At 38.4% G+C, this 13133-nt stretch overlaps 1 protein-coding gene across 2 annotated transcripts in view; it reads right to left on the reverse strand.

The window, feature by feature from the left end:
• col5a3a (collagen, type V, alpha 3a) overlaps positions 1-13133 on the reverse strand; it is a 45670-nt gene that overhangs the window by 14901 nt on the left and 17636 nt on the right. Inside the window, exons 5-34 of one of the 2 annotated variants that reach the window (XM_017429404.3) lie at positions 12678-12800; positions 11020-11427; positions 10215-10334; positions 9996-10112; positions 9853-9906; positions 9701-9742; positions 9289-9351; positions 8487-8561; positions 8229-8312; positions 7988-8044; positions 7632-7685; positions 7407-7460; positions 7226-7279; positions 6681-6734; positions 6359-6412; positions 5774-5818; positions 4652-4705; positions 4458-4502; positions 4201-4254; positions 3712-3756; positions 3336-3389; positions 2704-2748; positions 2287-2340; positions 1681-1725; positions 1498-1551; positions 1281-1388; positions 826-879; positions 476-529; positions 323-367; positions 104-157 (exon numbers count right to left, since the gene is read on the reverse strand). In XM_017429404.3, coding sequence (XP_017284893.1) covers positions 104-157; positions 323-367; positions 476-529; positions 826-879; positions 1281-1388; positions 1498-1551; positions 1681-1725; positions 2287-2340; positions 2704-2748; positions 3336-3389; positions 3712-3756; positions 4201-4254; positions 4458-4502; positions 4652-4705; positions 5774-5818; positions 6359-6412; positions 6681-6734; positions 7226-7279; positions 7407-7460; positions 7632-7685; positions 7988-8044; positions 8229-8312; positions 8487-8561; positions 9289-9351; positions 9701-9742; positions 9853-9906; positions 9996-10112; positions 10215-10334; positions 11020-11427; positions 12678-12800 — 2223 coding nt within the window. The remainder of the gene's footprint in view (positions 1-103; positions 158-322; positions 368-475; positions 530-825; positions 880-1280; positions 1389-1497; positions 1552-1680; positions 1726-2286; positions 2341-2703; positions 2749-3335; positions 3390-3711; positions 3757-4200; positions 4255-4457; positions 4503-4651; positions 4706-5773; positions 5819-6358; positions 6413-6680; positions 6735-7225; positions 7280-7406; positions 7461-7631; positions 7686-7987; positions 8045-8228; positions 8313-8486; positions 8562-9288; positions 9352-9700; positions 9743-9852; positions 9907-9995; positions 10113-10214; positions 10335-11019; positions 11428-12677; positions 12801-13133) is intronic. The other variant, XM_017429405.3, reaches the window with a different exon arrangement.

The raw sequence follows: 13133 nt of genomic DNA on the forward strand, positions 1-13133 counted from the left end.
TTCATCTCAGTCGATGCATTCATCCATACTATATGAGGCAGCCAGGTGTGTTTATGTATGTGTAACTGTATATGCTTGTCTTAGTTTCTGCCACCAAGCTCACCTTTTCTCCAGGCTTTCCAGTTGGCCCCTTTGGTCCTCTTCCCCCTCGGGCTCCCTATTAGAACACAAACAGCTGTCTGGTTAGCATATGCACACAGAACTGAAAAAAAACCTATAGACACCTAATAGTGTGGCTTGTTGTTGTAAATGGCTGGTATCTAATTAGACACAACATTGCTTTACACATTGCAGGAACATGGTGAGAGTACAGCATACTCACATTAGGACCTCGCTGGCCCCCTGAACCTGGCTGACCAGCTGGACCCTGCATTGTAAAGGTCAATAATTATTTATCACTTAGGTACTTTTACTGTAAGTGCTACACAGAAATGCGTACAACATGATGTGGACTAAAATGTCAGTGCAGTCTTACCCTTCTTCCTTTCTCTCCCAGCATGCCGGCCACACCGGGGAAACCAAGTGTTCCCTGCAGACACAACCAGAGGTTAATCAGCCTCAGCTCTCCATTAATCACATGACACCCCCAATGTCTCATTAACTTATAATTAACTACTGTATCAAATTAAAGCAATTCCAATCCATGAGCTCAACACAGCCCTAAATACATCATTCATCAACATGTAATAAATTGATGTCACTAATGAACTATAAATAATATAGCTTTTTTTGAATATGTCATTTGTCATACTTTATTTTTAAATCAGACAGGATATAGTCAGGGAAAAATGCTTAAAGCTCTGAGGAAGAATTGTTCATCATTACCTTAGGACCTTGTCTTCCTGGGTAACCTGGCAAGCCAGGCACACCAAGTTTGCCCTGTAAAAATAGCAAAGCAAGAAATAAGTGTAACAAGTTTGAGCAAAAACATTTTTTTATTTAATTATACCTTTTTTCAAAACCATAGTGCATGTTGCTTTGTCTGTTCTCAATGAGTATAAAAGTATTGCATGTGTGACATAAAGATTAATGGTTAGATATTTATATCTAGCAGTTTCACCATCTATCAGATGTGCTCAGGTGTTCTGTATGAGTCATGAAATACTTGCCTCATATGTATGCTTTCTAACCAAAAGCTGAGCTAAAACTTGTGCTACTTAGCTTTATTAAAGTAGCAACATAAAGGAGGTTGAAATTACAGTTTTCTTAACTTCTTTGCTTGTTTGTTCCTCCTTTCTTTGGCTTATTATGATAAATTTGTGTAATAATAATAATAATACCTTTTCCCCTGCTATTCCAGCTGATCCTGCATCTCCTACAGGTCCTGCTTGACCCTTCAGCCCCTCTGGTCCATCCTCTCCGCGAGGACCAGGAACTCCGTTATCACCCTAAAATCAAAAATGAAAAGAAAAACAAGGAAACAGCTTTTACATTTCTTTTCAAAGCAAAAACTGAGTGATAATGATAATAAAGTTTGTAATGAATAGAAATTTTCACCCTGTCTCCTTTGACACCCATGTCACCCTTAGTCCCTGGAAAGCCATCTTCTCCCTATAATGATAAGAGGCACACTCTGATTACTGCTTTTAAATCTAATCATTACAATGTAATTTGCGGGACATCCTGGGAGCCAAGGTCTAACAGCAAATGACAGAATCAAAACTATTTATCTGTTCTCACTTTTTCTCCTTTGCTCCCCTTGAGACCTCTAACTCCATCTGCCCCCTGTAAAATAAAAAAACATAAAAAACATAACCTTGTAAAAATTTCAAGAAAATTTTGAAGAAAAGAAGACTTTACACTGCCTTTACTTCACCTGTACTTCAATAAATACCTAAACGTAAAACAGAGTGGTTATAAAGTGTAGTGAATTTCTGCTGACAAAACACAGTTCCGTTATAGAGGTTTTATTGGCCTTGAAATTAATGTAGTACAACTGATTGCCAAAAAAGTAAGGCTTCCTTTAAAAACAATAAAAACTTCACAAAATCAAGCCAAGTGCAGAAATTCATTCCACTTGATCAATGAACCCTGATTCAAAATGGACCACTGCACTGCTACACAAACAGCTCTGTTCTGACTGACTCTTCTCCACATCAAATGTTTTTCATTGTTGTTCTTAAAAGTCCTCTCGAGAATCCAGGTGCTCGCCCACCTGTCAACTGTCAGTTATGGACTTAAACAGCTTGTCCATCAAAGGTAGACACAGGGGCAAAATAAAGTGGGTGAGGGAATAAATATATCAGTTAACATAACACCTGAGATCACAGTGCATTTACGGCTCACCTTGACTCCACGAATGCCAGGATACCCAACAGGCCCCTGGATGCCAAGTAAACCCTACATGAAAAAAGAAAGAACAACAAAATGATAATATTACTTTTAATAGGATAAATAAATAAATAAATAAACATGACCAGGCTGCAATAAGCAATGCCCTCAGTCACTGTGTACTATCTTTTAAGGTTGGAGAAAATGCAAATGATTCTGATGAATGCATGGCACGAACTTTAATGGCCTAATACTGTAATAAAGATAATGACATTATTGGAGCACAGTGATTATAATAGCAAGCTTTATTGAGAGTGAATGCACTACTACAGCCGACTGAAGGGGGAAAAAAAAACAAACCAAAACATGATTCAGCTGCTTTAAAATCTGACTTAAACCCCACTGTGAAGCCTCTGACATGCAGTTACCCACTTGGATGCCTTTTTCTCCTGGCGGACCCTCTCTTCCTGGGTGACCCTAAAACAGAAAAACAAATATTACAATGTATGAGCACAACTCCAAATACATAATTTTCATATCTCTCCCTCACAGAATTTTCTGAACGCAATTAACAAATGAGAAAGTGTCACAGAGAGTGAAGAAGCACCTTCAGGTATCATTGTGTCACAAAGCTCTGCAGAACAATGCGAGGAGCACTATGTGAAACTCATACAAATGTGTTTGACTGCAATGAAAAATTAATTCCTTGAGATGAGAAAAGCCTCCCTGTAAGAAGATCTGTAGTCCTCATTCTAAATGTCAGCCTGCTTTGGATTAACTCTGGAAATGCCTCAGGTGAAAAAAAAAAAAAACTACAGAAAATGTAAGTTGGCAAATTCAGCTCATTCAGTTGCATTTAATTAGATTCTGGATTTCATGTTTGCTCTGACAGACATGTGTGTGCATGCACCATGGAGGTACAGCCTGCTAAACCGTAGTGAGTCTGAGTCTATTTTTTAGATAACTTATGAAGATTTGTTTCACATGACATGTTTGAATAGAGATCTGAGTCACGTGTGTTTGCACTGAAACACTTATGTATTTGTGTATCTGTGGTAACTCACAGGAGGACCGTCAACACCGGGTAGTCCTTGCATTCCTTGTTTACCCGCAGGACCCTGTAGAAAACATAAGCAGGGAATAATACTAAACATTGTTGGCTATATATTTGTATCTATGCAAACATATCGTGGTTTTTTTATGTTTTTTTGTTGTTGTTGTTGCTTTACAATAGGCACCAGTCTAGGCTTTTTTTGTGTGCAGTGCCTGTCTGTGTTTGCTGAGTATTGATTTCCTGTCTCTCTTCGTCTTGCCTGAATGGTAGCCAGAAGAGGCTGGTTCATACTGTCCTGCTTGGCTTGCTTCCTCTAGGTGTGTGATGACAGATGTCAACAGGTCACAGCTTTATTTCTCAAATTAAGTAAGAGACATGCCACCCACCTTCTCTCCTGGCAGTCCAATAGGACCCTGAGGACCAGGAAAGCCCTGAACCAAAACAAAGCATCAATCAGAATAAGTGTTACTAGAATGCAAAATGGCTAGTAGCCTAGAATTTGCTTGAATCTGCTGTATATGTGTTTAAATGAGGCATTTCTGAATTATAAACATTATGGGGTGATTGGGTACACTGTTAAAATGCTAGTAAACAGCAAATGTGATTCACTTTGCTTTCCAGAGGAACGGTTCATTAAATTTCTATGATAGATGATATTATAATTTAGAACTGAAAAAATGACATGTTTAGTCAAATTAAAAATCTAAATAAGAGACAACCACAACTACATACACAACAGCGATGAAAATGAGCCATAACTGTTTAATTTATATTATATATTTAAGGACCTGTGCAGTGTAGTTAATGACTAAAACGTAATGAATTGAATAAATCTATTGGCAACAAGAAGCTTTGTTTTTGTGAAAGTAAAGTACCTGCACTCCGGGATTTCCTTGTTGACCTGGGGGCCCTATTTCTCCAGATGAGCCCTTAAAACAAAAACAGTAGTGGTCACCAACTCAATGTATACATGTTCTTTATTATAAACATATCAAATGTCAGTTTCAAAAGCTCAAACGCTTATGAATGATCCTATGTCTGCAAGTATGTAAAGACTTATTTTACATGTTTTTATTAATATTATTGATGACTGATAAATAATATATCAAATTACTACAAAAGTAAGATTGACCTGGTTGCCCTTTGACCCTTGAACTCCATCAATTCCATGAATCCCCTAAAAATGAACACAGATTAAAAATGAGATTTTAATAAATTATACTGTAGCTTTCTTGTTTATGTTCAGAAGCATAAGAATGATTCAGTGTTTTGGATTTGAAGACTCTGGATGGTTCTGATCTTTTCATCAAAATGATGTTGACTTACTGCTTGTCCAGGTGGCCCGGGCGGCCCCCTTGGCCCAACTAGACCTCGAGGACCCTGGAGAAAAAAACAAAACAAAAAAAACAACACAGCATAGAGTCAGCATCTAACCTGCATTCATGATGAGACTGAATGAGTGTAGAATACTAAACTATAAATCAAAACTAAGGAGTGGGCGAAAATGAAAAACAGCAAGAGACTGACAGTGTATTTCAGTGATTGTACAGGTCTGTTTTTGTGTGCTCACTATGAAGTCTGTGCTAGCCTGTTGGTGTGAGTGTGTTTGTGTGATCTGTTTGTGTCAGCTTCCCACTTTGTAGGCTGGCCAAGCCACCTGTTCCAAAGCCACATCTGTGATCTCCTGGGAGGTGATTGATATGGAAATATAATCATTCAGGCCAGGACTTTATCTCTTACCTTGCCGACACCTTCTTCCTCTTTTTCTTACTCCATCTACCTCATCTCATTCACCACAAACCAAATTTCTGTCTTGTGTTTTGGGTTCTGCTGTCTCACGTTTCCCATCCGTCCCTGCTTCTCATCATAACAGCTAGCACCATTCCTTTCAAATGTTTTTGTGTTTTTTTTAGTTTTTCTAACATGGCTTATAGCAACTCTATTTCCTCAAGCTCTGAGAGGTGTATTTGGAGTGACAGAACCCTGCTGAGGTCTAACCTCACCTACTGAGAGATAGATAGAGAGTGTGTCATAACTGATTAACCAGAATTCACAGCAGATGCACAAAAACAATGACAGCATCTTCAGCTGCAATGTTACCTTTAGGTTCACTGGAAGCCTGTCAGATTTTAGAGAACTAGGTAAAAATAGAATTATAGTGGCAGAAACTGAAGACTAAAGTGGTCTTTTTTCTTTTAAGTGACTTTTCCTTTCATAATGCAAATGTGAATACCATGGAAGCATTTCAGAGGTTTAAACTTAGTGATCGCTCACAATAACGTGAAATGTATTTACTATTCTTTTGACTAAGAAAAGGCACCTGTATTACTATATTTTTTCAACACAAAGCACAAAAATGATAAGTACATCTTTTACATCTTTTTCATGAAAAGTTATGGCGTGATGTGAGGTGTATACAGTATAAGGAAACATTGCATTTATACTTACAGGTTCGCCTGGTTGCCCTCTTGGCCCCACAGGTCCATCAGACCCCTAAAATACACAGCAGGGATGCAAATCACCACATAGATCTGTTGATCCTGCTTGATTTATTTGCTAGTTTGAATAAAATATGTTCTCACAGAATTTATCCATGAAAATGGATCATTAAAGAAATGTTCTTACTGACAGATAAGGCTCAACTATCTATCTAATAGCTCATCCTCTGAGACTTCACCAGCCAGCCTGCATATATTGACACCATGCTGACAAAGCTTGTAGCTTTCATATTTTAAAATATATTTCATAGATGCAGTGGCGAGCCTTTATGCACTTTGCAAGCCTTCCTGCTGAATAAACTCAAGCCAGTACAGCAGAGTTAATAACATAGGAGTTCATGACTTAATTTCATTAATTCTAGCTTAGCTGTGCTCCTTTACAATCTAAATGGTTTGTAAAATCAATTCATTGATCTGGAAGTTATTTTATTTTAATTATTTAAATAAAATAAAACAATGGTGCAGAGTGTGTTTATTGAAGATTATTTCCTTTCTTTTGTTGTTGTTGTTTTTTTGGAAAGAATAGTACACTCACCTTCTCTCCTGGTTCTCCAACAGGCCCTTGAGGACCAGGTCTTCCTCTGTCCCCCTACAAGACAAAAGCATTAGTCATAAACTTGAAGACTTTTTGCAGTGCTTTGCTTTAGCTGAGATGCATCAAGTGCATCAAGCAGATGCTTTTTAGTGCACCTCAACATCACAGAAAGCACAGTAATAATTCTAATCATAATATGCAAATAAACATCTGCCATATGATTTGTAAAGAATTCATGCATGTCATGTTTTGATGTTAATGCCTGAAAAACTACATAAATACTAAATACAGTGACAATGTCAAATTACAAAACCAAACTCACTTTGTGTCCCTTGTTTCCTGGGAGACCTGGCAGACCGTCAAAGCCTCTGTCACCCTGAGACGTTAAAGAGAAACAAGCGCATTAACCCCTAGAATACACACACACATAGTCACATGTTGCAGTGTGTAAACATTAGCACAATTGTAGTTAAGGTCTCCCCTGGTAGAGCCTCCCATCTGCTCTGTGCGTCTTGGAGAAAAAGCTTTTAGATTAGCTGTAGGTCTGCTAAAATGTTGCTTTGACTGATAAAGACTCTGTTCAGTCATAACCAGCATGTGGGGACTGATTTACTTAGTAAGCTCCTCCTGCAGCTGTTATGTATAGAGTTGCCTTGTTGTCAATAACATATAATAAGCTGGAGGCTGCTCAATACCCAAAGGCTTACACTTGCAAGTGGAGATAGTTGATTATTGTTGTAAACCTTCCTGCACAAACACAGATAATATTGCTGAGTTCATGGTCCACAAAGGCCTTACCAATTAACTGCAACAAAAATCAGTGGGTTCATGGTGAAGCACAGCACAGTGAGATCTGTTAGAGTTTACCTTTGCACCTGTTTCACCTGGAGCTCCACGACCTCCGTCTACACCTGCACGTCCCTGCAAAACACTCAACCCAGTTAACATAGGTTCTACTTTATAGTACATTAAGCACTGCATGCTTTTCTTTCAGTATGCAGATGGAATTTTTTTAGCTTGGAACTCCTCATTACTCAAGATATCTCACCCTCTTGCCTGGCTTTCCATTAATCCCAGGGGGACCTGGCAAACCACGAAGTCCCTATATATGTAAAAAAAAAAAAAAAAAAAAAACCCAACAAAGACAGCAAAACAAATAGGAAAGGATGTGAAAAGATAGATGAGAACACAAAAGAAAATCAATATTCTGTTCTTTAAAAAATAAGTGTGATGGAAACTAAAAGTGATGTAGAAATAAATGCTTTGGTCTTACAGGCGGTCCGTTGTCTCCCAGGTCACCTTTAAGCCCAGATGGACCTGGAACACCCTACAAATCAAACGAAATGCAATTTTACCTGACCAGGTTAAATATATTGTGCTGATAACAAATCTCCTAAAACACCTTCTACATGTTATATTTCCTCAGTTTTTCCAAAAATAAGTATGCCATTTCTTAAAGCATTCAGCACACAGTAAACATGTATAATGATGAGGTGAGGTTAGGAGGTTGAAGAGAAAGAAGAGCATAAAGCCTGAAACTGGTCAGACAGATTGCAGTAATGAGGTTAGAGGTTGGAGGAACCCTTGAGGTATGGTACAAATTTGGTCTGAGTCAGAAGAGTGCCTTACCACCGGGCCTGGTCGTCCTGTAAGACCCATTGGACCTGGAGGCCCCTGAAGTGACATCTAAAAAAAGAAAAAGAAAAAGAGAACTCAGTAGATAATTTGTTTTCTATGTAGCTAAACCAAATATTTTTCATTTTTGTGTGTATCAAAATAATACTCATTCAACATAAACTTTCTATTTGGTCATCACTGCTGATATAAAGTAATAATATGGCTTTAAAGTGGAGGTTTCAGTGAAATTTACCTTGGTCTGTTGCAGGATAGCTAGTGCTTGTGCCTCCTGGGGGGACACCACTGGCCCCTTTTGTGAATCCCCTCCATAATGAAACTGGTGTCAATGAAAAGAGAGGTTAAATCCCACTGTAGGATTCCCCTAAATGTAAATGAAGTTCAATCACACAGCCCCCCCTTGTGGTCATGGTACTACACCATGTAATGAAAAACAAAAAAACATTGTCAGTGTGTGTATTTGTGAGTTTGTCAGTATGCTGGAAAACCATACTGGTAGCATCAGCAGGGTTCCTGGAGGACCTGGGATTCCATCAACCCCAGGAAGACCAGGGCGTCCTTGGGGACCCTAAAATAGAGGACAGGAAACAAGCAAAATAATTCATTAATGAACTTGTGTGTACTCCAGTTCTGAGGATCCATCAATATTTTGAAAACAGAAAGCAATAATGAAAATGATGAAATGATTTTAAAATAATTGCTTTGCTTAGGATTAGGGTTAAAACTTAGAGAACAGTTCTTACGGTTGGGGCAAATCTCCAGGAAATGAATGTAAGTCAGGACTTGTTTGGAAAGGAGCTCGCTTTGGCAGATGTTATGTCCCATCTGCCACTGCAGATCAGAAAAACTAACTCAGCAGCACTGATCATTTGTATTCATGTGCATGGGTTGGGATAAAAAATTTGGAAAATAACATTATGTGTTGTGGTACACTTATTTTTATTTGTTTTTCTTTGTTCAGACAGGCTTGTATGAACAAATATTGAATAGAAGACAGGCTGTGTTTAAAACTAATGTGTCTTTTTGTCAACTAACTGACAAAAAGTCAATCTGTAGAAATAACTTCTAAATTATTATCTTTATGATCACAATGAAAATAATAATTATGCTGTTTACAGCTTCCTGTTTGTTGGATCACAGATTCAGGAGGACACAATGTTTCAAAAATATGTTTCAGTTGGGGTTCACAGGTATATTCACAGTATCTAAATCTAAGGTAAAGTGGCCAGTCTTAACTACAATTAAACCATAACAGTCAGTCTTTGAACAAGTTCAGTGTAGGAACCCTCACTCACCAGTTCACCCGGATCTCCTCTAGGTCCTGGAGGACCTGTTGGTCCAGCTGGTCCAGGGAGCCCCTAAAATGGAAACATTAACTGGATTCAAACAAACATATAAGAATATGGACATCTTATTGTGTAGATTAAAAAATCCATTTAAAATCTTCTGCTATACTTGGTTTTTTTAATGATGCAGTGACTGCCTCATGTTCTGTTCATAAATGTCTAAAAACATCAATTTATGCAAATCACTCCACTGTGATTATGAGGCTGCAGGGATCTACAATATTATTGGCATTTCTCCCCCCTAAGAGCCATATTGCTGTTTCTATGACCATTGTAGTAATGGTAACTATCAAAATTGTCAACATATGACCTGATCACGATGGTTCAGAAAAAAATAAAAAAATAAATAAAACTGGCTTACCTCTGGTCCTGGTAGACCTGAGGGTCCTATCACTAAAAGACCCTAGAAACAAGCACAAACTGTATGTAATGTCAATTCAAAGGATATGAAATCATGCCCATGTTCATGACTAGAACTGCCAGGCTATTTATTAAAGCCCTCCAGCAGCTCACCGGTTCAATAATAGCTGTCTCTCCCTTTTGGCCCTTTTCTGCTCTGAGTGTAGCCTGAAGTGGAGAAACACATGAAAAGATGTGTGCAGTCAGAAATCACTTGACATAAACAACTTAAGACATGACCCCTAATTGAGGTTTACCTCGACATTCAATGTTTCCGCTCTTTCTCGTTCTGCAAAGTCAAAGTCATCCTCGTAGATTTCATACTCTTCATACTCCAACTCTGTGTCATTCTTGAAATCTTCATATTCAAAAATCTGTTGAAGAGTCAAAAACTTGGCATTGAATACTAATATAACCTCTCGGGGGGGGGGTTCTGTTCTGCTCTGTAAGTACCTCTTGTGTTTGATTTGACCAACCTCATGTTCAGTAACATTTGGGCTCACAGTTACTGTGGAAACTGAGAAATCTTCAAACAGGTCTCTGTAAAGACCATCTTCATACTCCACCACCACTGCCTTCTCCAGTGGTGTGCCCTCCTGCAGGCCAATGCACAGATTTAAGTGAATCTAAGGTAAACAATGGCTCCCTGTGAAGGCACATTCTTAACATACAAAAAAATGTTAAGAAAACAAGATGGTCTACTGAAAATTTGTTGAGAAACAGTCTAGCAGGTGTGAAGGTAATTACAAAGCTGGAGTTTAATTAACTAGCTGTGAAGAAAACTGAAACAGTCACAGAAACAGTATGAGAAGAAAAAAAAGATTATTTGGCAAATTGACAAACAGTAAATATGAAGGAAATATACAGAAATTTTCTGTTGTCATTTTAGTAAGAAGTTAAAACATGTCTGCATAGAATTATTGTGGCATATAAATAATTATCCACGCCCAAGCACAGTACATTTATTTATCTTTGATAACCTTTAGAATGAACAATTAATCTCTAACTCTGCACACAAAAAGAACTATACTGTATGTCAGACAAAGACAGAGGAATTATTAGATTTGCTATGAATATAAGTCATAGGCATACATTTTCTGGCAATGATGAAGAGGAGGTGATGATTAGGATGGTGCTGGTTAGTGGTGATAAGCAGCTAAAATGGTGAGAAGAGAAAGAGGTGCTCACTACTGTTAGAAGGTTTCAGGGCAGTGACTGGTTAGAACTGGGAATGGTGGGAGGGGTTTGAAGAGGATGATATCTACTGGTAAGTTTGTCTACCTCCTTGGTAACCCTGGATACAGGCAGTATGCTGGGCACCACAGTGGGAGCCTCAGTTGTGAAGTCGGGTTTATGTGTGGACATCTCCATGATGGTTCTGTCAAAAGCTTGAGTGAGAACGACTGTTGTAAGGGTGCTCCTAATGTCTGGAAGATCTGTGGGCTGGAAGGGTTCCTGTGTCTGAAACTCTGGCAGAGTTGTAGATATTCTAAGGAAGCCTTCCTCAACACCCTCCTCTTCATGCTTTTTCTTTCTGGACCCCTTCTTGCCCTTGCCTTTGCGTTTTCCTCGAGAACTTTTGTCCCTCTTCTTTTTGTTCTTTTTCTCTCTCCTGCCCGTTTTGGAGACCTTCTTTTGTTCAGCTGGTTCGTCACTTTGCATCAAGGCATCAGACTCAAGATGGAAGTGCTTTCATAAAAAAGTAGAATGCAAATCAGCACAAAGAGGGGGAAAATAAACACTGCTGTGAATGAGAACATAATAAAGGACATAGCCTGCTACAAAAAGATCAAACTACTGTGACATGTTACCCATGTGATCTGAAAAGGAATAAACACTTTCCTTTGTAAAATGTGAACAACATTTACTTGTGTGATCAAAGGTTACTCTAATCTGATTTTATGTACAAAATTATTAGTTATTATTGTACTATAGCAGTTAATAAATATGAGCTGTATCATCTACCAAAGTGATCCCTATTGCACATCAGTTATATGAATGGCCTCTGTCTGAAAGTGATGCCGAAGGCCAAGTCTGTGAAAGACACAACATGATTTAGATCCACTTGTAAACACGGTCAATGAGTGAGAATTTTATGAGAAGTAGGTCAGTCATTTGACAGATGTGGACATCCTCTGGACTGAGAGCTCATCACTCAGCTGTAGTTATATAAAAGCCAGCTGGATGACCGCTGAAACGGCCTCATACTCCATTGTTTTATCAGTGACAAGCCACATCAAGACGTGTGCACTTACACAACACATAAGTGCTGTGTTAAAAATGTGTATTCCCTGAAACCTTTCCACAGATACACACACACCACACACAAACATGCAAATACCTGCTTCCTTTCTTCTTATCGCTTTCATACATCACCAAAGACATATATAACCATCCACATCCCTGATAGATAATTTTTTTTACATGCCTTAAGGAAAAGATGAGGTGTTATATCCGGTTTGAGTCATAAGCTTCTGGCTCACTGTGTATGTGGGGAAGTTTATTCTTTTTGGATAGTCTTTCTTGTTATCTGCACTATCTCAGTCTGTGTGTGAGTGTGTGCGCTGCCAAATGAGCACCTGATATTCAAAATGCTTCCTTGTGGCTGCATGTACAGAAAATACTAATGCTTTTAACAGATGGCCTATTCTCTCTTTAGATCTAAATTTTCGTTTTGCAGACACATTCTGGAACACATTTGGAGCCCTGTTGTCAGGTGTGTTTGTGCTTCTAACAGCCAGAAGGACTCAGACATGGGTGCAATAAATAGAAGCTGCTTCACCTTAACATTAAATAATGAATAAAAGTTTCAATTACCAAACAAACTCTAGAAGAAAAACTTTGTCTTGGCTGTTAACTGACATCATATAAACTGGAAGAACTGTTCAAATATATGTTTTTTTTTTATATTATTATATTATTATTTTCTCTCTACTGACCTCTTGCTGGCTGGGAGCTTGAATGTTGTGTGGCAAAGCAAAGTCACAGTCTGGTATATAGTTGACACAATAGTTGGCAGCAGCCTGGGGGTCCTCCAGAATCATCAGCTGCTGAATATCTCCCTGAAAATGAAGAAGTCAATAAGAAATCATCTTGTCAAAGCACTGGCAAAAACAGGGGGGTGCTGCTGCAAAGTTAAGAGATATTTTGAAAAAAAACAAAACATATGAAACTAATAATATTCATAGCCAGTTTCCTTGATGCACTTCCACAATACAAACACAGATAAAGACACTGTATAGACGTATTTAAATCACAATGTGTTGGAGATCAAACAGAGATCAGCAGTACAGAGTCAGTAAATATTCCCCACAGTGCTTCCTTATGTTGAAGAGTGACCTGACTTTATACAAGAAACAGTCAAAAAGTGACACCCCCCCCCACCCCACCCCCAC

Source organism: Kryptolebias marmoratus, linkage group LG12 (genome assembly GCF_001649575.2).
Source record: "Kryptolebias marmoratus isolate JLee-2015 linkage group LG12, ASM164957v2, whole genome shotgun sequence".
In the NCBI taxonomy this organism is placed as follows: domain Eukaryota; kingdom Metazoa; phylum Chordata; class Actinopteri; order Cyprinodontiformes; family Rivulidae; genus Kryptolebias; species Kryptolebias marmoratus.